The sequence below is a fragment of the Carya illinoinensis genome, chromosome 11 (assembly GCF_018687715.1).
Source record: "Carya illinoinensis cultivar Pawnee chromosome 11, C.illinoinensisPawnee_v1, whole genome shotgun sequence".
Lineage (NCBI taxonomy): Eukaryota > Viridiplantae > Streptophyta > Magnoliopsida > Fagales > Juglandaceae > Carya > Carya illinoinensis.
In genome coordinates, this window is record NC_056762.1 from 39354369 (window position 1) to 39379577 (window position 25209).

Sequence of the window (25209 nt, forward strand, 5' to 3'; positions counted from 1 at the left end):
CAACCTAGGACAAATACGCGCCCCCTCTTCAGCTTCTACAGGTGCTGATCGTCAAGCTGGCAAAAGATATCTACCCATTCAAGCGATGTATTTGTCTCAAACATAGCTTACGCTGCGCATGATTCTCACGCGCCACCACGTCTCGGTGGGCTTTCTACCACCACGTGTGGTAGTTTTAAGGTTTGTGGCATCAGATCTTTCAGATTCGATTAGTCTCCTCTATCCAAATGCGGCATGTGGCCTACACGTGCTGCTATCGCCAGTAACGTCAACTCACTAGAGATTCAACATAGTTTTTTGATGCTACACTATGTTTCTGCTTTTCCCAACTAAATATCGAGTGAAAGTGGATGTGATAGTTCCTTCCAGTCAGTTCAAACCAACACGGTGCAGCACAACCCTATATACTATGGCTTCTGACCGTAGTTTTATAATTTGTTCATTAGACTATGTAAAGACCGTCACCGAACGGTTTTCTTCTTGTGGGAATTGGGTGGGAGCCATTTTTTTGGTTCCGATCACCCATTTGTTTTTTTCTTTTTGTTTTGTAATGTGTGTTGGTTTTAGAAAGATTGTAGAGGGCTCCCATCTTATCAAATTTGTATCTTATTTTCGTTAATTTATCTATAAATGTTCTACTTTCTAAGGTAATAAATAAATAAATAAATAAAACCTAGGTTAAGCTCACGTACACAATTGAATGATAGGAAAACAATCTGGAGGGTTTTTTTTTTTTTTTGGCCGGTAACAACATTCCAACTAAATTCAGAATGTTCAAGTTCTCGATAAAGAGTTGTTCATAAATACATTTTAGATAATTTATATAAAAAATTCTGCAATCTGATAATTTCTAAAAGTTATTTACACTTAAAAGAGATTTAAATTTTAAATCTAAAAGAATATACCTCCAAATTCAATAACTTTATCATTTGAGCAAATCCCTGAGAGTTTGTTACGTCGGGTGGTTGATGTCACGGGTATGACCCGGCCCTTTGATTGGTAGCTGGTAAGTGGGAGGTGTGATTGCAATTTTTCAGAAATGAATGGTTGAATGTGTGTTAGCTTTGATGATGTGGTCCTCCGACCTCCATCTCGTCCCACCACCTGTCGGCTCATAAAGAGGTACTGCTGTCATTCCAAAAATCTCATTTATTATTGGGACTAAGAAGAATAATGTTTTAACGAAATTAAACAAAAATATTCTCTAAGCCATTTAAAAAACAAGTTGTCAGAATAATTAAATAACCAGTGTCAAAAGTACCGAGTATTTGTGGTTTTTTTCTTTTGTTTCTTTATTTGGTTTGTATAGATATTTCTGTTTGACTGTTTGGTTTGCTTGTCGGTATCTCCTATTTAGCGCGCCATTATAGCTGGAAATGACTTGACGCTCTCGGAAAATATGAAGTGAATAATGTTCTTGAAATTTTATAACGAGAATAGTCAGACTTTTTTTTTTTTTTTTAAATTTTATCTAAATTAGGTTAGATATCAACATCTCGACTAATTTTAGGTGGGCACAGACTCGATAATTAATAATAAATTTTAGAGATTGTCTGCATTCAATAATGAGAAAACATGTTATCAAAGTTTTAATTGAAAAGAATTGTGAATAATATTAAAAAATAGATGAAAAATAATAATAAAATAATAAATAATAATGAAAAGTGTCGAGAGTATCTCATTACCCAAATACAACCTAAGACTTTTACCACTAAGATCTTGGAGGGAGAATGATCAAATTTTACAAAACTAAAGTCATAACTTAACAATTTAAAAGGATACACCAAATTTATGATATAATTAAAAATATTTACAAACTAAAATAAAGTATTAAATCACGATCAAATTGTGAGGTTATTTTTACAATATATTTTGTAAATTTAATACTTCTACTGAGAAATTTATGAAAACTAGTGTGAAGCTACGGTGGGAAAAAACATATTTTCTTTGCAGATTTGTATTTTCTTAGGATAGCTCAATGTGTAATTTCCATGAAATAAAAAGTTTGACACGACCTTACCAAGAAATAAGATCAACAACAGTACCGGCCGACCAAAAGGGAAGAAGAGAATCAAGAACACCAGAAAAAACCAGAAGAAACCTAGTAGAACGAAGGCTGGTCTGCTCGGTCTTGTTGAATTGAAGCACTACAAGCTCCAGTACTGTAACCAAATCACCACCCAGAAAATTACAAATACAAACATAAGAAAGAAGGAGATAAAGCAGCACAGAAATTCGTGGTTGTTGAAGAAATCCACACCGGACCTGGAGAACTCGACCAAACTCAAAGTGCGATCATGGAGAGGGTGTGGAAGTCATCCGCATCTGATTGCGGAGTCTGTGATCGGGTAGCATAGGTCACCCTCTGGGACATGACCAACCGCAGAGCTCGTTCCAGTCTAGAGTTGTTGGCCAAGGCCGGTTCAGCATGCAAGGCAATCCGACCCAGTCGGAAAAAGAAGAGCCTGGCTGCATAGACGACTTCTGGGTAAGTTCCAAGAACCAGTTTCAAACCGAAGGACAGTCTGAGCAGAAAAGGCCATAACAAGCTGGTTACGGAGGGGCACGGATTCTGGGAGGCGGACAGGAGATTGAGCTTGGCTAATGGCACCAAATGCAACACCATGGTTGGTAGCTAGCCTAAGGGAGACTGGAATGAAGTTTTAAAGGTTTTGGGGGTTTTGATTTGGGTTTATTTGTCGGAGGTGCCGCAAGGTCAAGAGAGTAACCAACCAGCCTGAATGCATACGCAAAGAGAACAAAACAACCGAAGTAACAACAGCTCAAGCCGGCATGGCCATCCAGATGGTGATCCGATCTTGTTCTTTGCTAGTGTGAGATTTGCCTCGGGAATAATGATACGGAATCATACTTTTTCGCAACATATTTCATATATATTGTTTAAAATAAATATATTTTTATAAAATATCTATCATTTAAAATATAATTATTGTGAGAAGTATCATATGTTTATCCTTTTGCTTACCTTATTTACCAAACAATGTACAGTTTGTGTGAGAAGTGCTTAGTCTAATTTGATAAGTTAAGGCCAGGGAAATGATCTCAAAACTCCTCGTAACTTATTTTTGAAATATTATTACGTAAACATAAAATACATTTCAATTTTAAATATTTAAAATTTTAATCTAATAATTACAATTTTTTCAAACTTCTAAACAAAACATAAAAAATAATATAATTTTTTTAAATTTTAAAATAAAAATAATATTAAAAATATATATTTAAACAATTTTTTTAATTTAATAATATTTTATTTAACATTTTCTCTTTCATTTTTTAAAACTCAATAAAATATTTTAACTCAAATTATTTTACTATTATTCATAAATTATTTACAAAAATTACACACCATCTTATAATTTAAACATATCCTAAATCTACTTTACACTAAAATATATTTTATAATATGATATGTTATATTAAATCAAAGATTCATTCGGTAAGTCAAATTATTAAAGCCACAACTTTTTCTTGAATATAGCGATTCACCAATGCACGGTTACCACGTACAAATGCTTGAAATTTGGGACCACTTTCTAGCGAGCAGTTCTATACATCTGTCGGCTACTTCTCATACGCCACGCACTTGGTGATGTGGCTTTTCCATTTTATTTTTTTTTAATATGCATGCGTTTTACCTTACCTTTCCCCTAGAAACCCCAAATCAGTGGTGAATTTCGAATTTTTTTCCCCCTCCACCCACCATATTCTCTCTCTGCCCACCTCCGCCCCTCGACCAGCCTTTACTCGCATTCAGCTCAAGACCTTCAAAGTTGCACTATGTCTACCACTATTTGGAGTCGTTGACAAGAATGATCGTTTGGGGCCACGTTCAGCTCACACACAGGTTTTCTCTCGCTCCATATTCAAGCTGCTCTATATTTTTACAGGACAAAGAATAATTGCTTAGATCAATCTTTAATGTGGGAATGCCACTTCTCCAGACTAGCAATGCACTTCTTGGAAGAATGCGCCTAGAAGCTACATGAGCTCCTATTGAGGCACATCATCCTATACACTGACAGAAACTCCTAAGCTATCAAATTGGGATACCCCTCAAGGCCGGAGCTAAGCACCTTTCGGTAAATCATGGTGCTAGCAACTAGAAGTCGCTAGGTGTTTAGGTGGAGTTGTGTCGGGGCAAACCTCAAAAAGTTGAGAACATCTCGAATGGGTTGGTAGAACAGAAGACAAAGGCCGTTTGTGAACATCAAAGGGTAGAGCGCTACCTGGGACGTCATCCCGTTAGAGTCTACTACGATAATGTGGTGCTCGGGGATCTCCAAAACTGACTCTAGAATGTTATACGGCCTCCTCAGCATGCGGAGGTCATCAACAGTAAGGGTGAAAGTTTAAATTGGAAAGGACTGAACCAGATCGGTTGGTCCGATTTTGAATCGGTTGGATTCGATCTGAAACCGATTTCTGTATTGTAAAAACTGGTTGAATCCGATCCGATTTCAGTTATGTGCTTTTCGATACTGGACTGGTTTAAATATATATATATATATATTAAATTTTTAATATTATATAAAATATTTTATATGTATAATTTGTATATATAATTATATATGAAATTTTTATATATAATTATATATCATATATAAAATAATTTTATATTAAAATTTATAACATAAAATTTTAATTTTAAATATGAACATTTGTAATTTGTTAGATTATATATTATACGAGTTATAGCATAATATAGTTAATTTAATATGTTAGTATTAATACTATGATATTAGTATAATATTATAATTTATAGTAGTAACACTAAAATACTATGATAGATAAATATATAATATAAATTGATACTTGACTAAAATCGGAAAACTAGACCAAACAGGATTAAAACCAATAAAATCAGAAGTACCGATTTAAGAGGATAACCAGTGTGAAATTGGTTCTTGAAAATGTAACATCGGTGTAACCAGTTCGGTTTCAAAAATTCTACAAAATTGGATCAAATTGGACCGATTATATCCCTAGTCAACAGAGATTGACCATTCCCAACTTCAACGAAGTACAAGTGTTGGAAGATCATTTGGGATCCATTGGAGACTGGAAGGAAGAAGGAACAGAGCAAGCGAGTGGAGAGAAGGAATTAGGGAAACAAGCTTGAAGGAAAATGCAGAAGGATGAGAAATAGAAATGGTAGAAAATGAGACGAAAATGAGGGGGCTTTATATCCTTGAGTCAGAAACTCAAGGGATATGCCAGGTCTCGAGAAACGTTTGGAGTGGTATCATGGAATCCAATCGACGCGAACCCACGAAAGCATGAAGAGCAAGCAAGGGGCGTGTGTGAGCATGGACCAATACGCAGTCCAGTACGTGGGTGGACTTCCCCTTTGTCCCAAACCACCAGATAACGAAGGAGGGAGAACCCGAGGCGCCATCAAGGCATTAATGATGCAACTAAACCATCGTGGGGTGCCAGACATGCGCTAAGGAGAACGAACTCGAGAAAGGTGGAAGGAAGCATTTTGAATTCTCATGTATGGTGAGGATTTGTGGGGTACTGCGAGGGAGGTCATTCCCAATGTAGAGCCAAACCACTGTGGCACAATAGGTCTAAGGGCAACTTATAAGAAGGAAAGTGGTATGAAATGATAGGATGAGCCGGGCCAGGAAGGGCGAGGTCAACCTAAGAAGCCCAGAAGGAAGTAGTGAAGTAATAAGTGCAGGACATAGGTCCTAAGTCAGAAGGTCTGACGCCACTACTAGTCGATAACCCATGTACACAGGGTCAGGGATAACCCCTGTCACTGAACACCAACGGCTGAACAAAATTGAAAGGTGGCTCATCATGCTAAGACTGCGTTGCATTTAATGAAGGGTAGAGACGAGCATGCCATGGCGTGAACCTTGGGCTATTAGCAGTTGCCACGATCAGGCATGGGTGACCTGTTGCATAGTAGAGAGTTGGAAGAAGATGCGACTTAAGTACGGAATGACATCCCCACGATTGGCTTGCTACTTGCTAGAGGTCCACCCCTACCAGGTATATATACTCCCGGGGGGAGGGGGAACTCTCGAAGCACTTTCATTTGTTTCTCACCACTTTGACCTCTCACTTCTCCATATTTACAGGAATAGATCAACTTATTACAGAGTTACTCAAACTGTGAAACACGACATCAACATATTAATCATTGACAATCCGCATCAGAATATGTAGTATGCATTTTTCTTTCTTTTATTGGTAAGCGGTGAACTTGTTAGTGGTGATTTTTTTCTAACACTTACAAAAAAAAAAAAAAAAAAAATCCAAAATGCACTGACGGCAACAGATCAACTTATATCCCCAAACAAAAAAAAAGGGACAATCGTTACTCAGCAAATACAATTCAGAAATGCTCGGAGCGGTGGCAATTTCCACCCCACTTATATGGCTTTCTGCACCCAGCATTCCCCCCAGAAACTGCAATTCAATTCCCAGAATTTGCTTTCTCAGAAGAAATTCAAATCCAACAGTGTCCTTCTCACAAACCCAGTATTTTTGTCACCTTACCTCATACCCTCTCCGTCTTTATCCCTCCAAGGACAGCAAAACGCAGACACAATTATCTCCAAATGCCGCTTCTTCATCTTCAGGTAAATTTTATTGAAATTTATATGCCGTGCAAAAGCCATTAACTGATTCTGGTTTATTGCCTCTTTTATTGCGAATCATCAAAATACATTAACCCTAGTTGGATGTGAAAGAACTTGTAGTGCTGGAAATGTAACCATATAATTAAGCAAACCACAGTTTATGGAAGGGAAAAAAAATAAAATGATGCAGCAACCCATGGGTAATCATATGAAAGAATCTGCGCACATGATTTAAGTATGGACAGAAAACATCCCAGTGGATGAGGGAGTGGATTCTTATTGGCATGCATGTCAAATTTGTGAAGTAAAGATATATGCGATTTGAATGAACTTATTGGATGTCTGTGAGAGGACAAAAGGACGTGTTATCGCTGCTCTCTCTCTCTCTCTCTCTTCCCCCTTTTGCTTTATCTATTTCGATTTTTAAATTGTATTAGTTACAAAAGGGATGGTGTTTATTATTCTTTATATTCATGGCTACAGTTGGAAATGTGGAATACACGGAGGAACCAACAACCAATGTGCAATTTCAAAGGTCTCTCAGTTTGCCTGGTTGCTCGAGTTCATTGTCTCTAATTGGAACAGGTCAGCTGCTTAGTATCACACCGCTCTCTCTCTCTCTCTCTCTCTCTCTCTCTCTCTCTTAAAAATGAAGATAATCAAGCATAGAGCCAATGAAATAAATATACTTGATTAGAATATAGGGAAATATCGGCTTTGTTTATATATATACCTGCAATGGATTATTAGCAAATATTGGGAAAGAAAAATTGGCTCTCTTATTTCTCTTGTATATGGGTGCAGGACTATAGATACTTTATTCGAAAATATTTTCCTTGGCTCTCCAAAATGCAGGATTTGGCTGAGTTTAACTTCTGTTGGAAGCCGTTTTGGGAGATGAGACTATTAACTTTGACCTCAATCATCTCATATGAGGCATCTTTTTATTCTTTCCATTGTAAAAATCAGGGAACTTGTGTGCTACATTGGAAAATCAATGGCTATTGGGGTCCAAAACTTTTTTTTTTTTCTCTCCGTTCATGAAAAGTTTTCATAAAGAGTGCCACGGTTAACCCAAGGGATATCAAGGTTGGCTGGGGACTATTCATGGAGTGGAGACCACAAGTTCGAAGTTTGCCCTCCCTTTTCTCTCCCCTAGGGCCAAAGTCACTCATCACTGCTACTCTTAGGCCTGATAGAGAGATGCTTCTATCTCATCTCAATATCCAAACACTATAAATACAAATATTTTTCAATTTCAAATTTTCAACTTTTTCATTTAATTATTATCTAATTATTACAACTAACCCCTAGGGGTTGGCTCAAGTGGTAAAGGCTTTGGGTTTGGGGGTATGCTCCTCCCAGGTCTAAGGTTCAAATTCCATTGGGTGCAAACAATCTCTAGGGGCCATCGAACTGGGGGATTTTTCCTTTGAATTACCCAAAATGCACTTGCGGGAAACTCCTTGCCAGGGGTTTGTGCACTCCTGGGATTGGTCGGGACGTTGTTCCTGGACATCCAGTGCCAATAAAAAAAAAATTATTACAACTTTCCCAAACTTCCAAAACAAAACATAAAAAATAATTCAACTTTTTCAAATCCAAAAAAAAAAAATTATATTCTAAAAATATTTTAATTTTATAATATTTTTTTTCAACTTTTTCTCTATCATTTCCCAAAACCTTATAAAACATTTTAACTCAAACCATTTCTAATTCACAAATCACCTCAACTCAAATATCTCACTATTATTCATAAACCATCTCAACTCATTTCATTTTAACTTACTATCCAAACTAGGCCTTAGCCTGTTACATATGTTTTCCCAATAGCTTTGAGAAGGCAAAAAGGCTACCAAATAAGAAACTTGTTCTCTTCATAGATGTGCAAGTGTTATTTAACCTTGAAAGTTGAAACCAACTACCGGTGTTGCAGGTGTAAGAAGTCTTTACATCACAGTAGCCTTTTCTCCAAAAGTTTGTTTCAACTTGAATAATCCCAGTGTTGTCTAGAGGATTTCTAAGATCAGGGCTGTCTTAAGGGGGATTTTGATTACAATATAGTAGCCTTTTGTCTGTGTTAGCATCTATTTTGATGGCCTGCCTTTTGAATGATTTCAGGATACAGGGAGAAAGTCTTTGCTATCATTGGTGTTAAGATCTATGCTGCAGGATTGTATGTAAATCAATCTATTCTAAGTAAATTGAATGCTTGGAAAGGGAAATCAGCAGCTGAGATTCAAGAAAATTCTTTGTTATTCAATTCGATTTTTCAATGTAAGGACAAACAGAAATCATCAGTGCTTTCTTGCTCTAGAGAGAGGTTGCTTGGAGTAACTTATGAAAGTTGAAAACATAACTTCTTCTAATCGCAGCTCCTTCAGAGAAATCATTACAAATTGTACTGGTTAGAAATGTAGATGGTAAAACTTTCTGGGATGCCTTAGATGATGCCATCTCCCCGAGAATCAAAGCACCGACTTCCATTGATGAATCAGCACTGTACACATTCCGTAGCATCTTCCAAGGGAGACCCTTGAAGAAAGGAACTTTCATATTTTTGACCTGGCTGGACCCATCCAAAATGCTTGTAAGTCTGAATTTTACGTACCGCATTCTTGCAATGAGTATCCATTCTACACAGATATTTGTGCACTTAAACAATTTCTTGCTCCATCCTTATCTCCACCCCACACTCGTTACTAAATGACAGCAAATGAAAGTGATGTAGTTTCTCTTATATGAACTAATTCGTCTGGATTTATTGTGGTGCTCAGGTTTGTGTCTCATCAAATGGGCTACCAGTTAATGTGGATGCTGAAATTGAGTCGGAAAATGTGACTCTTGCTCTTTTCGATGTCTTTTTTGGAAACACACCCGTTTCTCCCTCCTTGAAAGATTCAGTAGCCAGTGGGTTGGCAACAACCCTCAAGTAGATGCCATGTTAGTTTTTTCAAAAATATTTTGGTAACTTGGTTTTCAGATATGCATGTAATTGCTTGATTACTTGAGCCACTTTCTATCTTGTCAGCATATCTAACCTGGATGGGAAATTGTTGTAGAATTTAAAAGAAAAGGCATATTTCTCAATCGCCAGAATAATGCTCACAAGAGTCGGGTTGTGCCTTGCTTGATAAAGTTTTTGCAGGCAAAATTTCACAGGCATTTGAGCGGTAATTCCTTAGCTGCGAATATTTCTTTTTCGAAGTTTTCTTTTCCTGTTTTCCCAAGAACCATAAATAATGAATCGTCCGTTATCATTTTCGACATTCCCGTAATGATTGTCTTCGGCCATTTTGTTCTGTGCTGTGCAAATTGTTCTGTCTGTACATCTCTATTGCATTGTGTACTGCCTTGACCTGCATTTTCTGTCCTTGCGGCATTGAACATCGAAAAATGTGTTACAATGATGGGACTATATGACGATGGGATAGAATTGCTTTAAACAAGGTTTAGAAATCTGTTCAAACATTGTCTGATTTAATTTTCTCTAGCATCTTGAAAACCTCAGCCATGGTAGGCCTCCTGGAGGGCTCTGGTTCAAGACACATTAAGGCGATACTGAATACACTGTTAATCTCATCCTCAGGACAATTGTCTAAGCTACTGTCGAGTACAAGCTCCTCCCTCTTCTCTTGAACAACTGCCTTCACCTGCGCCAACGTGCATAGAACAATTTCAATACAGTGAATCAATCTACTAATCTATAAGGAGGGGGGCATCACTCAGGCACTTTCAAACAAAGAACACTTCCATTTATTCACCTACCTGAGCAATGACAAACAATCAAAATTTAAAATAAAATAAAGATGAGAGGTAACTCAGTATCAGATAGATGTAGTAACATCATAAAGTTCCTGCTCTGCCACTGTAGCAGATGAAAAGTCACATCTCTGATTCTCATTTAAAGTTTAATAATTTCCTAGCAATTGTATTGGTGTTGATTTCCTCTGTTTTGGGAAGTTTTCTGAACCATAAACTTATAAACTTGTCATGGATGACTTGATGGATATTCGTGGTACGAAGAAATCGTTCCAATGGCTGCTTAAAGGTCAGCTACTACTACTAGAGTGATGAGTTTAGCAAATATCACATCCCATTTATCTTTTCTTTAGCTCACTAAATCAGACACTTATGGAGAGGGACCTCACCGGAAATAAAATGGACTTACCCCTTCAATGGGGTGTCGAAAAGTGCCCAAGCTAATGAAGAGAACATTCTAAATAATGATAAAAAAAATCTTAAATAATCATCAAAAGTCGGCTAAATGGATAGTTTTGCCCCCCCAGGCCCCCAGTGCTTTCAATCAATATCAGACTGCAAATGATTGGTTCTATTTTAAGAAGAGAATCTACTTGATGTTGTCGGATGTTCATAACTTACCCAGGACACAAGCCTAGTTCCCTCTTCCACAAATGCTTCATCGGTTGGTTTCTTCCCTGTTAAAAGCTCCAGCAAGACGACCCCAAAACTGTAAACGTCCCCTTTTGCCGTTGCTCTTCCTGTATCAAAATATTCTGCAGGACAGAACTGAGCACTTAGCATAACCAGGCACAAGAACCAAGATTAAGAGAGACCGACTACAATGGGGGAGTGGTTCATACCAGGAGCTAGATATCCAAAAGTTCCAGCAACAAATGTTGAAACGTGAGTCTTATCTGGCTCCATCAATGTGGCCAATCCAAAATCAGAAACTTGGGCCTCCATGTTCTGATCCAACAATATATTGCTCGACTTAATATCTCTGTGAATAATGTGAGGGATGCAATCATGATGAAGGTATGATAATCCTCTTGCAGCACCTACTGCTATTTTGTATCTGGATGGCCAGTCCAAAAGTTTCTTGTCCATAGATCTTCCTGCACCAGAATCCACAATCAGAGCTACAAGAATGGAGGAAACAAAATGGGAAAATTAAGCTATGGAATCATCTTAACTTCCAGATGATCCCGTCAGTGATCGTCAGAAAGAAAGATAGTTCAGAAATATCTAAACTCTGATAGCACTCAAGATTGTTGCTGAAAACCAAAATATAAAACTTGGGTTTGATACTATATTGAAAAGCATACCATGCAGAAAGCTGTCCAGGCTTCCATTTGGCATCAGCTCATATATGAGAAGATTATAGTGAGAAGCTGTGTAATATCCATGAAGAGTTACAATATTTCGATGCTTTATGTCTCCCATTGCTTCCAACTCTCTCTCAAAACCTCTATCTCTTTCTGCAGTTCCCCTATTCAGTTTTTTAACTGCAAAGGCTGTGGACTCATTTATAGTCAATCTATAAACAGTGCCATAGCCTCCAGAGCCAATGATGTCTTTATTGCTCAATTTCAGTGTCCTCTTCAAGAATGCATCGGATGTTAGAGATTGCATCATTGGAGACCTAAACATCACCATCTTCCCACCTGCATATGCCCAGTACCGCATTAAATTTACATCACTTTTTTTCTCCTTTCAAACAAGTTGAATTGGAGAATCTGTATATATGTTGTTGTCACCCATACCTGAGTAGCCATCTTCGGAAACCATATGCTTTCTTTTCCATCTTCTATAGAGGAGGACTGAAATGATGATCTTTGATATAACAAAAGCAACGCAGCATACTGTAATGTAGAACGCTAAGACCATGGAATTGCCCATTTACAAATGCAGAGGAGCAGGGTTAAAATATTACAGAGAATCAGAAATCGTCTCAAAAATCTCCACGCTTCTTATCTCATGTATCGAGCTGAGTTTTTAAGTTGGACATGGAAAACACCAAAATTAGAAAGGAAAACGAAAGAAAGGACTTAAAAAGCAAGAATAAAGGTTCCTCACAGACCTAAATGTCAAATGGAATGAAAGCATAAACCAACTAAAGATATTGGATCAAGAGTGGGAGAACATGTTAGTAATCTAAGATGTACATATGCAAGCCTCTCTTTCATACTCTAAAACAAAATAAAAAATATAGTTGCAAGTATAATTGTGTATTAATCTGTATATTAATATAATGTGATTGATCAAAAAATAGATTTTATTAAAAATAGTGTTAATTTAAATTTTAAATATAAATAAATAAGTATTGATACTAAGATTAACGCGCGATTATATTTATATATAATAAAACTCAAAACAAAAGTCAGTCTTTTATGATAATTCCAATTTCCAACAGCTAGATTCAAGTACGAATGAGAGGAAGGTTTCGAGAAAAGACAGCATGGCAGAGGAGACTTGATGGAGAGGACAGCTCCATGACATCATGGATAATTTGGCGGGCTTTCTTTTTGTTGAGTACTTTTCGTGGCATTTTAATTTACGTCACCTGAGGTTAGGTTGCGAATCAAAGCTTATTTCGGTACGTAACGTACGTGGCATTTTTGGTATGCCGACAGGATGAGATTATTGAGTGTAAACACTTCACATATACATATAAACATATCATAAAGGTTAAATTTCAACCCGCCGTTTAAAGGTCAAAAGCAATAAAAGCAGCACAAGAATCAAAAGTCAAAGCGAAAAAGGTAAAGGGCAGCATGCAAGAATGCATCATGTGAAATTCTAGGCTGTCGCCATATATTCTTGACCACCTGTCGTTCCCCATTCATGTGGAACTTGAGACTTCACGTACCCAACAGTACATCACTTTTTATGGATACAAACACAGCTGTGTAAGGAATCTCCACGACCTCCACGAATATGGATCACGTTCTTTTTTCGCCTTGCTTCCACCCCTTCAATACACTTTTTCTAGTCAATATTGTGTGACGATAATAATTCATTGGTCTTTTCAATTATGTCGATTGGTAAGGGGGATATAGTACTCTATCTTGTAGGTTAAGATCATTTGAATCCCCGGACTGAAGTAGCTTTCAATCCATGATTTTATTAGTTTTAAGTGAGAAATCGGAATGGTACAACATTTCCTTGGTTGAACCGAAAATGACATTTCTTGTCAAAACTTCGTGCTTTTGTTTTGAACTTTTTAACTTTACACAGAACTGAAAAGAACTGAAAAGAAAAGAAATGAGGGAGTGAAAAAGGAAAATGCTTGATCTGTAAAAATAATTATAAAAAACCTATTTTTTAAAGGATAGTTATTATCGAGAAACTGAGAAAAAGCATGAAAATACGTCATCAAATGATTTACGGGGCTTTTGACTTGTTGAACGAGATCTTGTTCTACACGCTTCCCCATCTGTCATCTTGCAAATGGGCTCTCAATTCTGAAGGATGTTCTTTATTGAAAATTTGAAGCAGATCTTGACAAATTCCTCACCACATCAACTTATTTAGAACATTTTCAGCATCCGCTTTAGGAAAACAAATGATTTGCTCTTTGCCAATGCGTAGTCAGAATCAGTATTTTAATTAGACAGGGATTGGTTGTCACATACAAAAGAAGTACAAAAAAATAAGCAATAGACTTTCTACACGAGACAAATTGCTGCAATGAGGAAGGGGGGTGGGGAATCGCTATTGTGTATCCTGCAAGAAATGTATTAAGTAGGGATCATCTTTTCTTTGAATGGGGTTTTACTAACTGGGAAAGAGTTATGAACTGGACATTGAATAATTTATAAAGGTAGAAATCTAGAGGCTATTAATATGCAAACTGGCATTGGGTGCCATGGCACATATGGTTGCAAAGGAACTGCATGATTTTTGGAAGCCTAGTTCGTTCTGAAGAATGCAGATTCAAAAACCATCTCATCGCATGTAAAGACTCCTGTCTGTATTGAATAGGACCTTTTGTTTTCTGTGGTGGATTCCCCTTACTGTACTTAGCAAATGAGGTTTGTTTATATCCCTGGTTAAGAATTTATTGTCTCTCTTAAACTTCAATACTTTGGAATGACCTCATTCAATTCATCCAAGGAAAAAACAAAACAAAAAAGCAAAAAGGCATGAAAAATGGTGCTTGGTATTTTAGCAGCTACACAAAATGGATAATGCACTGTTAAAATCACCTAAAGTTTTTAGATTATGGACATTCCATCCTCAATATATTGGTATGCATATATACATAATGGACCGCAAAGAATAACAAGAAGATCAATACAAAAAACACAAGAATGGGAATGAACGCACATGAATGCTAACCCTAGATTGGAAGCGGATGGATACCATGCTACACAAGCACACTTAATGACTTCTTATTATCCTGCAAATTTTCAAGCAACAGATGTACACATGGTTAATATTTATGAATGCAATTTCTGGCATTCAATCTGTATAGAGAACAATAATCGATATAGTGGTCGAGAAATATCTTGCCTTCCCAATCGAGAGAGCTCAGGCTCTGCCAGTAGCATATCTTGCAGTGGTTTTAAATTCATTTCTCCTTCACTGTAACTACAAAACAAAGAAGAAACTCAATTCTATTTTCATCAATAGCAAGCAGGTTTTTCACATTCATTTTCTCAATTTTTGGAAACACAAAAGATTCGTGATTGAAATGACAGAGATATTCTGAATATACTACATTTGGAGGTCAAAAGGAAAAAATATATAGATTGTAGAGTATTAGTGCCAGTGTGCTGCAATTTTTCTTATGACGTCAGATACAGGCGCATAGGCTATGTTACCAGATCAAAAGCATATGCCATATACAGTTGAGAGGTCACTGACAAACTTCACACAACTGGATGGGCTGATTAACCAAATACATTCCACGGTTCCATTCTAAGATCTTATCTCTCTGAAAGAATTGCATACATGAAACTTTCCTGCTAATATGGGAGTCACCTAACTTTGGCCAGAAATGAGGCTACGCTATAATGAAATTGCACCAAAAAACCAATGATTTCAGCATCTAACTCAGTACATTCATGTCCAACCAAAAGTGAAATGCAAACTAACTCTTACAATCAGAAAATATGCTGTTTGTAAGAGGACTCCATGTTTTTGGTAATAATGCAATTTCCTCCCCCCCCCACTTTTTGAAGGTCCAAGCCATTTTGAATTACAGTCATTAACATCACTGGAGCTAATTGCAATTTACTCACTTGATGAATCTAATTGAACAGACAGTCTACATCAGATACATCAATGGAGATTTTGAACACAAATCTAAAAGTTTCTTCTGTAACTACAACCAATTGAATGTTTGGCCAAATGCTACTGGGTATAAGAAAAGTTTTGCAGCCAATATTTTCCAGGTGGAATCAATATGGTAGATTTCTACTGCCCCCAGATTTGTCTCACAACTCTTCTGTCTGATTTTAGTGACTGATGATCAGATAGTCAGAAATGTATACAAAACTGCTTCAAATTCTCCAATTACTCAAGCAGTAAGTTCAGAGATAAATACTTGACCATGCACTTAAGCTTCCTCTATAAGGGGAATGCAAAACTCGTGAAACTTCAATTTACTCTGAAAGATTCAAAGTGTCTCATCTATTGAAGTATTAAGTTCGACTTCACTCTTTTCCAGTGATGTTTATCCAGTTAAAGGTGGAGACTTGGCAACAACAACTCAATGTAATTTCCACTCTTCTCTAAACATGCTAGGGCTATTGCATCATGTTTTTGCCTCCTAACATCAATTTGAGAAGCCTTGCTATTTCCTGAATCTGTAGTTCCTAATTTTTGCACTTTTTCCTTGCCCGAGTTTACTTCAAGAGAGAATATGCTGAATAGTATTCTAGTAAATAAATTAATATAATGTGAATTATCATTAAGAAGTAATAGAAAAAATGAACTACCCAAAAAACTGCTCAAGGGAAAGCAGCCTGTGGTGAAGAGTGTAATCACTGCCAACATAAGTCACAATTAAGCTGCCAGCATCAGGGTGGGGCCAGCTCCTTGAAGTAGGAAACCGGAGTACAAACGTGCCAGGCTCTTGGAGGCCCCTTGGACCTTGAAGTGAAGATTCAGCTTCCTCCTTTGTTACAAATCCCTCTATCCATTTTGGTGACATAGAACTCCACATTGCATTAATCCAGTCTCTTGATAATGTGAAAGCTACAGGGTATAACCAACACCACATCTTCTCAAAGTTCTCTTGGGAAAGATACTCTCGACATCCAGCAATTCTCCTCAGAAGCTCAAAGTCCTAATATAAAAATAAAATCAGGAAAATATTACCCTTCTTTCTTTTATGCCAAAACCTGTTCTAAAAAACTACCATTAATAAGGAGAGGCTAATTGCATAAATAAACAAGAATTGGCTGAAACAGACTCCCAAGAAGAGAGAGATTTATCCCACATATTCTACCTTAATATAGCCCCAAAAACCAAAATATAATCCAATTGTGATGATATAGTGCAGCATCATTCACATAAAGCCCTTATAAATACTACTTATAACTCTTGTCTACCACAATCACAAAAATTAAATAGAATGAAAATGATTGAATCAGTTACTAAACAAGTGAACCACAATTCGCAAAAAAGAAACTAGAATTACAAATTGATAAACAGCATTCTGAAGCACAAGGATAGTTCATCATTAAGTTATAGAAATACTTGAATCAACAAACAGAAAGTAATCAGGGCTGCATGAAGGATGCAGATCCCGTTGGTTGCATGTTTTATTGAAACAGAGACAACAGAACAAGCTAGTGTCAACTGCACTAACACCATTTTACAAACTAGCAAAACTGAATTTGTTTTTATTTTTTCCTCTGGAACACAAGATGCTAATAAGAAATCGATCAATCTTTTAGAAAATTCCCACAAGTTCTCAGCTGCATGTACCACTTACGCATACCTTTACAATAGGAGACACTATTGATAATGTAGAAATCTGCCTCATCAATATCAGCATAATGACTAAAACCTTTACACGTTCCGCCAAGCAATCATATTAATTTGCCACAAATATTCAAGAACTAAATTTCATGACAGTACCTTGTGCGTGCGTGTGTGTGTGTGTGTGTGTGAGAGAGAGAGAGAGAGAGAGAGAGAGAGAGAGAGAGAGAGAGAGAGAGAGAGAGAGAGAGAGAGAGAGAGAGAGAGAGAGAGAGGAGTGTAAAGAAGAAGAAACCTGTTGTGTGAGAGATCTAGAACTGCAACAAGCAATCTTCATGAAGTACTCTTCAATCTCAAAAACCACATTCTCCCAACGAATCTGATGATTGTTTTGTGAAATCAAATTCCAAGCTTTTGTTCCTTCCTCTATCAGTCTCTTTGCCATGCTTATTTGGCGCCTGAGAAAGAATGTTGTTCAAAAGAAGAACAGACAAAAGGATTGTAGTGATTGTTTAGTTGATCTAATAAAGCCCTGCTAGGGAAGAAGTCTGTTCCATTACATCCTAACAGGTAGAGATGAAGAGAAACGAAAGAGTGAGAAGAGGAAAAAAAATATGCATATTCCCAGGGTCAGTTTGAGACTTGAAAAGGGTGTAATTGTAATTTGAGACTAGAAAAGACTGTAATTGTAATTTGAGACTTGAAAAGAAAACCTCAATGAGAATCAGTAAGGTATTAGTCAAACTTTAGAGTATTTTTTAATGAAGATGCTGGTGTATTTTTTTTGCCACTACAAAAATTCAGTGGCAGATCATCCTCCCAAGTGTTATTATGATATGCATATTAAAACTCCAAGAAGAATATGATCACTAATATAACCAAAAAACTTTCACAGATTACCTACCCGTGGTGTGAACATCCTGAATAGAGAGAGACCTGATGTGCAAATTCTAAAAGTTCAGCGTCAGAAGCAGACAAAGCAATCTCCTTGAGCATAAAAGATCTCTCAGTTAAGCCTGAGAGGGAGTATTTGAAAATGTTCATATCCGACATTGGACTTGTTCTACTTGACATACTCTTAGAAGGTGAATTTCTCTCTCCAGTACTCTCTGAATCAGATTGTGAATCATCCACTTCTTCAAGGTTTTCAGGTCTTCCCTCCAAACTCGTTCCAAACTCATTCTTAACCTACATTACAATAGTATTCAATACGTCTATACGAGAATATTATGAATAAAGTCCCATCTATCTAAGTGAAACTTCAAAGGTAATCATCACAAAAAAAGTTTGCATTGGCATATGCAATATGTACAAAAGGAAAATAGGTCACAGGATCTAGCTCTTGCTGAAAAGACAAAAAGAAAATGATTGAAGCAAAAATAAAGAAATATAAAGCATACTTTGTCAAAGAAATATAATCATATTTTGTCAACAACAGAGTTCTAAGTATTATTCAGGAAGATAGACAGTTCTAGAAATGCAACCTCAATTGCAAAACAGTAGGTACTGCAATATGCAGCAAAATAGGCTTACAAAATATGGAAAACAGTGGCGTTAAATAATACAAACTTGTAAACCGATATAAAGTCTATACAAAATATGGAAAACAAACCACGGACTTTGATCACACTGAAATATTGAATATCTAACCATTAATGAATGTTGGGCACATGCCTCAACCAAATCCTTGTCATGTTAAGTATTGCATGTGTATGTTGCACATTATGTGGTGTCCACATGACACTTGAACCATAAATGGCAAGATAATTACAGCTGATATTTATAAAAGAGAGAATAAAAGGAGGGCAACCTTTTTTATGCCACAAACCATTTTCAGTTCAATTGATCTATCTATCAGCAAATATTCTGGATGAAATATATATAACAAAGAAAAAAAAACTAGTAATACCAGATTAGCTGTCCCAGCATGAGAGTTACATTTCTCATCAGGTCGCTCCAAGTTAAGATCAGTCTTTAAAGCAGCACATAATTTATCCGGTCCTGATCTAACCCGCTTCGATGATGGGCAGGGTCTTGCTTCATGGCTATTGCCGTGCTGAAGTTCTAAGGACCCCACATCCATCCTAGATGATTCAGATAAACTAACAGATTGGATGGCAGAAGTTGATCTTTTCCATGTTAGAGAGGATGCTCGGATATTACGGCCACGTGATATACAACGAATTGGAGGGGAGAAAGCCTCAAAGAATGGGTAATTTCCACTTCTCATGTGAAATCTGATGCGGAAAAGCCGATTATCACACTTCGATGAAAGCTGAAATTAAAAAGAATGATAAATCATTTACGAATTCCAGAGGTACAGAACCAACTGGGAGGCACATAAACCCAAGACTAAAATTGATCTCTGGCTTGTGTTACCTTGATTCTTCATATGCTTTTATACGTGAGAGATATGAAACTATTGGAAAAAATTTAAAAATATAGTTGGATATATTTATTTTTATCTTATTTAGTTGTTTCATATATGTGACTATTTATTTTGAAAGTAAGTATTCTTTCATGTCATGGAAGTTGAAATGGGCACCTGTATCATCTAGGATGGGTAAATCATTCACCCAATGGAACCAAGGTTGTTAATACGATGCATACAAGCAAGTTGCTCATATATTGTCCTACTTCTAGGGGATAGAGTTCCATTTATATTCTCTAAAAAGGTTTCTAAAGCAACATATTACACATGACATTAGCACCTGAGATATCTTGAGCTTAAAGGATGCACGTCCTTGCAATAGTTTACTTGGTCTTTCACAAGAAGCATATTCAATTCCATCGTAGCTAGCCAGAAGAGGAGCTTCCCCATCAGTTGTGTTCTCCACAAGTGCCCCATTGTCAGCATACAAAAGTGAAGCAATAACCTGTGAAGACAAGAAAGGTTTAAATTAAATACGTAACTTATTGTAAAACTTCCAATTAAAGATGGTGATGGCTCGTATACTATGCAAAAGCCAGAGATATAAACCTCATCGTCCTTGGTTGCTGAATGGCCCAAGGAATCTAACAAAACAACATCCAAAGAAAAGTTCCGGCGACAAGATGCCTGTAAACAGAGGCAATGATATACATCAGAAGAAAGTTGAAAGCAGTAAAAGCAGGTCATTACATTGGAATAGACTATAACTTGTACAACTTTGTGCTAAAGGGGCATTTAACATGAGACAGGCTGCTTGTAATAACTTAAAAAGCAAAATTGAAGTTTAAAAGGGAATGGAAAACCAATGGGACAAAAAATCAGTAAAGCTACAACTAATGAGGGAATAAAGATGGATGGGATCAAGAAACAACTACTTGAATGAATTCGTAAACTACAATCTACAAACTCAATGAGCCCAAGCAAACTTCACGTCTAGCTTTGGTGTAATCAGACATTTACCTTTTAGTGTCAGAACAAAATGTCCCCTCAACAATTCCTAAACTAAAAAGACTTGGATTTATTCTTTTCAATAAATGGAAGTGAGAATCTCCTTTTATGCACAGAGACTACATAATTACTTCAATATGAGTTTCATACAATTTTAAGGGCTGACATGTTAAAGCTACAACGTTTGTAACACAGTGGAGGCAACTGATGTCGCCAAAGGCAATTTTGACTGATCAATTTGAAAAATACAATAACAAGAGGCATAGAAGTTGATGTAAGGATGAATGTTGGAGGCATATCAGAAGATACAGAGCAAGTTTATGCAACATAACTAATACCCGTCCTTACAAAAAAAAATATGTACTCCACGCCAAACAAAAAAAAAAAAAAAAAAAAAAGGTTTTTGCATACAACAGGAAAACCAAGTAACATGATATGTAAAGTTTTCTCTAACCTTGCCACCAATAATACTCCAAACACCATCGCTGCCTACTTCAATTTCAAAGGCATCTGAACTATCAATAGATAGTCTTAGAGGCAAATCCTGTGATCAGAGATTGTTTTTACCAAGTAAAACAGAACATAAATAATTGTGAGACTTCAAAAACTAAAAATGTAAGATGCTTTAGCCACAAAAAGATCTCATAAAAGTAAACCCACAAGCTAATGTAGTTTGAAGTGATACGTTAGATTGTAAAACTACTTTTACTGTAAAATAGATCTAGCATATCATATGAATACATGTCAGTTTGTGGATTTACTTTTATGGGATCTCTCGTGACTATAGCACTTGCCAAAATGTAATGCACCTTTCCATGGTGATCCTTAATAGATAGAGTTGGAGGCAAGACTTCAAGATTGTGGACATAACCCAGCAGCTTGCAACCATCTCCTCCAATACTAGCCAAAGCTATCTTCCTTGAACCACTTAAACTCGAATCTTTGTTGAATACGGAAGACAAAGGCCTCTCTCCCACAATCTCTCCATCAATATGAAGCCGAAGATGATCTGTAGAAACCTGAAACGAACACTTCAAGACTAAGCTTTTCATAAACTCCAAAAAAAACCAGAATATCGCCTTCACAAATGCTACTACAGGGGAACACCTAAACTGCCTCATGCGAAGATCATTTTCTCAGTAACAGCCCTAGCCCAAAGAAAACACTAGTTGTCAAAGAAAAGAAAGTGGACAAAGTAAGAGCATGTAATACCCTGTATGATAAGGATAAGGGTAGGTGGTGAATGTGATCCTACATTCTTGGGAAGGAGAAGTTTTTGCTCTTTATGAGGTTCCAATGGGGCACTAATTGTATCATTGTATCATTTTGGAGTATAAGTCATGTGATTTGGATCTTCTATTGGGACGTTATAAATGGTATCAAAGCCTATTCCAACAAAAAATATGGGACTTGAGCCGTGCCACCATGGAAGAAGTAATGTTAATACAGTTCAGCACCCTTTGTTCCTAAAAATACAAAACAGTTTATACATAACTGTCAATAGAGTTTAGCTCCCTTTATTCCTAACAATAGAAAACAGTTTGTGGAAAACTATCGTACAAATGATCTCATATATTACATCAATCCATACAACAAAAATTATTATTATTTTTTAATAAGTCAGAAGATATTTTATTGATATTGAAATAAGCATAGCCCAAGTACACATGAAGCATAGATGAGATTACACCTAGTCAGGAACTAGAGACGGATACAAGGAAATCATGAAACTTGAGATAAAGTTTATACAACAATAATGCTAACAACACCAACAATCCATTATTAAAGTTGAAGTGCCTAGCTGTTCAGAATCACATACCTCACATCCAACATGAATCCATTTTTCTAAAGGAAACTCAGTCTCCATGGATGCATGTGGAACTTCTGTCAAGGAGGTGAAGTTTCCAGAATTAGAAGCTTCTTTGTGTAAGAGAAGCAGCGGCAGAAGCATCATTCGCTTCTTTTCATTTAAAACAAGAAAAGGAGTGCCATTGATGCCATCAGAGTGCAACTGCATGATCAAGTGAACGTTATCCACAAATAAATAAATCTACAAGAGTAAAATTATGTACGGTATTATAAAGGTACTGTGATATGTGAACAATGGCACCCAGAAAGCCTAATCCTTAGAGACAAAATTATCTTACAACATTGCAAACATGAAGAAATTCTTTTAACAATCCAAACTGGCATAGTTTGCAAAGAACTAATACTACTGATCATCACTCATAAGTTCAGTTCCTTTTTTTTTCTTTTTTCTTTTTTATCGGTAATCAAGGTATTTTATTCATAAGAATAGGCAAAGCCCAAGTACACAGGGAGTATACATATGTTCAGTTTCTTTTAAAAGTGATCATCCTAAAATCTCTAAGGGTTATTAGACAGAAGAAGAGAAATCCTAAGCTGGCAGATTGGAAAATCTTGGTAGTTTAGTACGGTGATAATGATAAAAAAAATCCTTAGAAACAGTCCTTAGTATAATTCTTAAAATACTACTTTAATAAACCAGTAAAATATACAGATCCATTAAAAACAAAACTTATCGTTCATCATTAGCAACTGAAGTGGACTTGTGATTAATAAGCGAATCAAAAGTGATAACGTAGAATTAGCAACAGCAATGGACAACGTTTGCACTTCACTAACCAGAAAGATCCAAATTCTAAAGTTCCTATGACTGACCCACAAAAAGTGCTAAAAAGGACATAAAAGGGGTACAATTTGCCACAACCATGTAACATATTACAAAAAACACGAAGAAATGGCAAGTGATCATCAAAACTAAAAAAATCCCACTAAATAACACAAACCCGTCAATCGCACCGAAACGAAAAAAATAATAATTACAGACAACAAATTAGAATAAACGATTAGAAGTAAAAGAAAGTGAAGACCTGTTGAATGATTGTAGCAGGGAATGCAGAGGAGCTCATAATATAAACCCAAAAGCAAAGAGAGAAGGCGCCTTCTTCTCCTTCAATCTCCACCCTCAAATCCTTCAAAAGTGAGTACTCTACACTGTGTACAACCCCATTCGCCATAATGTCCGCCCTCTGATCAAACAGGCTCAAGAAGGCCTCTTTACTCTCTTGCCAACCTTTTCAAGAAACCTTAAACCCCACCAAGACTCTTCGCTCCGGAGAAGATCAAGAACACAAATGTTCGGTGACGGCTGTTAAGTAACGGTTAGGACTTCTTTCCGGTTCAGCTTTTACTAAAAAGGGTTGGAGATCTGCTGCTTTGCAGATTGTATGAGAAGATTAAAATAACCAATGAATGGTAAGTACGCCAGCTTTGCAAAGAGAGAGGCAATTAGATAGCAGTGTGATGTGGCGATTAATAATTGGACACGAACTAAAGTGCAAGTTTGAGTGAAAAATGGCGCCGCTTTGTATCTTGTTAGGGCCATTGCTCCTCGTAGAGGGCAAGAGATCTAGGGGATGGGCCTTGGTATTAGGGCCCTGTCCATCCATACTTGAGCCCAATTAAAAATGTCTCAAAACGGTTATATTAAAAAACCAATTTATTCCATTTATTGTAATTTTAAAAAATAATATAAGCTATGAGTTCTAAATAGATAAATCTCACGTAGATATTTTAGAAAAATTCAGATCTCATTAATTTTTTTTTTTTTTTGCACTTTTACATTGTGGGGGTAAATTTTTTTATAAATGGACTACACGATACTTGTTTATTTGGAATTTGTACAAATAATTTCATAAATGAAAAATGAACGGAGATAACATGTAAACTAGAATAATGCTATATATCACATTTTTGTCGCACTTTTATTTTATTATATAAAATATAACATTTATCACATTTGGGTTATCTTCAATTCTTTTTAAAAAAATATTCAAAGGTTAATGAATAATATCACTTTATCATAAGAGGATTAAGATGAAAGTGTAACAATGTGGTATATATAATTTCTCATTATAATACATCACCTAAAAATGTTTCAATTTATAATTTTATTTGTAGATTAAAATATCAGCTATATGTCTTATGAAGGTTATTCAATATCGAGTTATGAAATAAATTCTTCACTTTGAATGCCTGAAATCTTGGTAATGATAATTATTCCTTGTTTCTTTTCAACCTTAGTATGAAACTTTTCAAAATACCCACTCTTAGGACTAGTGGCATACCCAACCGTACATTCTTGGCGCCCGAATAGCGGCATCCAATATCGACTTGGGCCATGTCTAAATTATAAATTCTTCCTTTTGAATGGAGGAAATCTACGAAACAATATGAATATTGTTCTAGATGTCATACCGATTAAGATATTAGAATAAAATATTTCGATACTGATATCATTTCGTGTAACGTTTCGGAATGGTTGATATATGAATAAATTATATATATAAATTATATTCTAAAATAATAATCTATATATGAATAAATTATACATAAATACATACATATATATATATATATAAATTATAAATAGCTTAGTATGAAGTAAAAGTGAAAAATGAACTTGTAGTTTGAAAAAATAATAATAAAAAAAAAACCAAAATACCGACCGAT

General features: G+C 36.2%; 3 protein-coding genes across 5 annotated transcripts; 1 reads left to right on the top strand and 2 right to left on the bottom strand.

The window, feature by feature from the left end:
• Nucleotides 1–6324: 6324 nt before the first annotated feature.
• On the top strand, nucleotides 6325–9895 carry LOC122281644 (fatty-acid-binding protein 3, chloroplastic). Its single transcript, XM_043093341.1, has 5 exons — nucleotides 6325–6617; nucleotides 7101–7202; nucleotides 8739–8894; nucleotides 8993–9207; nucleotides 9395–9895. Exons 1-5 carry the CDS (start codon nucleotides 6377–6379, stop codon nucleotides 9551–9553), a joined length of 873 nt encoding a protein of 290 aa, XP_042949275.1. The 5' UTR covers nucleotides 6325–6376; the 3' UTR covers nucleotides 9554–9895.
• Nucleotides 9896–9954: 59 nt separating this feature from the next.
• On the bottom strand, nucleotides 9955–12544 carry LOC122281643 (receptor-like serine/threonine-protein kinase At1g78530). Its single transcript, XM_043093340.1, has 5 exons — nucleotides 12125–12544; nucleotides 11687–12025; nucleotides 11222–11476; nucleotides 11001–11134; nucleotides 9955–10270 (listed from the first exon to the last, which is right to left on the bottom strand). The coding sequence occupies exons 1-5, from the start codon at nucleotides 12258–12260 to the stop codon at nucleotides 10082–10084; spliced, it is 1053 nt and encodes a 350-aa protein (XP_042949274.1). The 5' UTR covers nucleotides 12261–12544; the 3' UTR covers nucleotides 9955–10081.
• Nucleotides 12545–14549: 2005 nt separating this feature from the next.
• On the bottom strand, nucleotides 14550–23928 carry LOC122282662 (SH2 domain-containing protein A-like). Of its 3 annotated transcripts, none has more exons than XM_043094627.1 (12): nucleotides 23568–23928; nucleotides 22493–22684; nucleotides 21468–21692; nucleotides 21128–21217; nucleotides 20275–20352; nucleotides 20006–20170; nucleotides 19204–19569; nucleotides 18199–18482; nucleotides 17590–17752; nucleotides 16307–16656; nucleotides 14877–14954; nucleotides 14550–14763 (listed from the first exon to the last, which is right to left on the bottom strand). In XM_043094627.1, the coding sequence occupies exons 1-12, from the start codon at nucleotides 23712–23714 to the stop codon at nucleotides 14745–14747; spliced, it is 2157 nt and encodes a 718-aa protein (XP_042950561.1). In that variant the 5' UTR covers nucleotides 23715–23928; the 3' UTR covers nucleotides 14550–14744. The 3 variants fall into 3 exon arrangements, with proteins under 3 accessions (XP_042950561.1, XP_042950560.1, XP_042950562.1); XM_043094626.1 differs by having other exon boundaries at nucleotides 21435–21692; XM_043094628.1 differs by having other exon boundaries at nucleotides 21483–21692; nucleotides 23568–23926.
• Between the last annotated feature and the right edge of the window lie 1281 nt (nucleotides 23929–25209).

What these genes read in the sequence shown, in the direction of transcription:
- LOC122281644 (XM_043093341.1), top strand. Translation starts at nt 6,377, where the DNA reads ATGCTCGGAGCGGTGGCAATTTCCACCCCACTTATATGGCTTTCTGCA. An exon ending in ATTCAATTCGATTTTTCAAT is followed by an intron (nt 8,895 to 8,992) that starts GTAAGGACAAAC and finishes TTCTAATCGCAG; the next exon opens with CTCCTTCAGAGAAATCATTA. An exon ending in TGGACCCATCCAAAATGCTT is followed by an intron (nt 9,208 to 9,394) that starts GTAAGTCTGAAT and finishes TGTGGTGCTCAG; the next exon opens with GTTTGTGTCTCATCAAATGG.
- LOC122281643 (XM_043093340.1), bottom strand. Translation starts at nt 12,260, where the DNA reads ATGGGCAATTCCATGGTCTTAGCGTTCTACATTACAGTATGCTGCGTT. An exon ending in CCTGGACAGCTTTCTGCATG is followed by an intron (nt 11,477 to 11,686) that starts GTATGCTTTTCA and finishes ATTCTGGTGCAG; the next exon opens with GAAGATCTATGGACAAGAAA. An exon ending in TTTTGGATATCTAGCTCCTG is followed by an intron (nt 11,135 to 11,221) that starts GTATGAACCACT and finishes TCTGTCCTGCAG; the next exon opens with AATATTTTGATACAGGAAGA.
- LOC122282662 (XM_043094626.1), bottom strand. Translation starts at nt 23,714, where the DNA reads ATGGCGAATGGGGTTGTACACAGTGTAGAGTACTCACTTTTGAAGGAT. An exon ending in CAGCAACCAAGGACGATGAG is followed by an intron (nt 20,171 to 20,274) that starts GTTTATATCTCT and finishes TTGTCTTCACAG; the next exon opens with GTTATTGCTTCACTTTTGTA. An exon ending in CTAGATCTCTCACACAACAG is followed by an intron (nt 16,657 to 17,589) that starts GTTTCTTCTTCT and finishes TTTTTATATTAG; the next exon opens with GACTTTGAGCTTCTGAGGAG.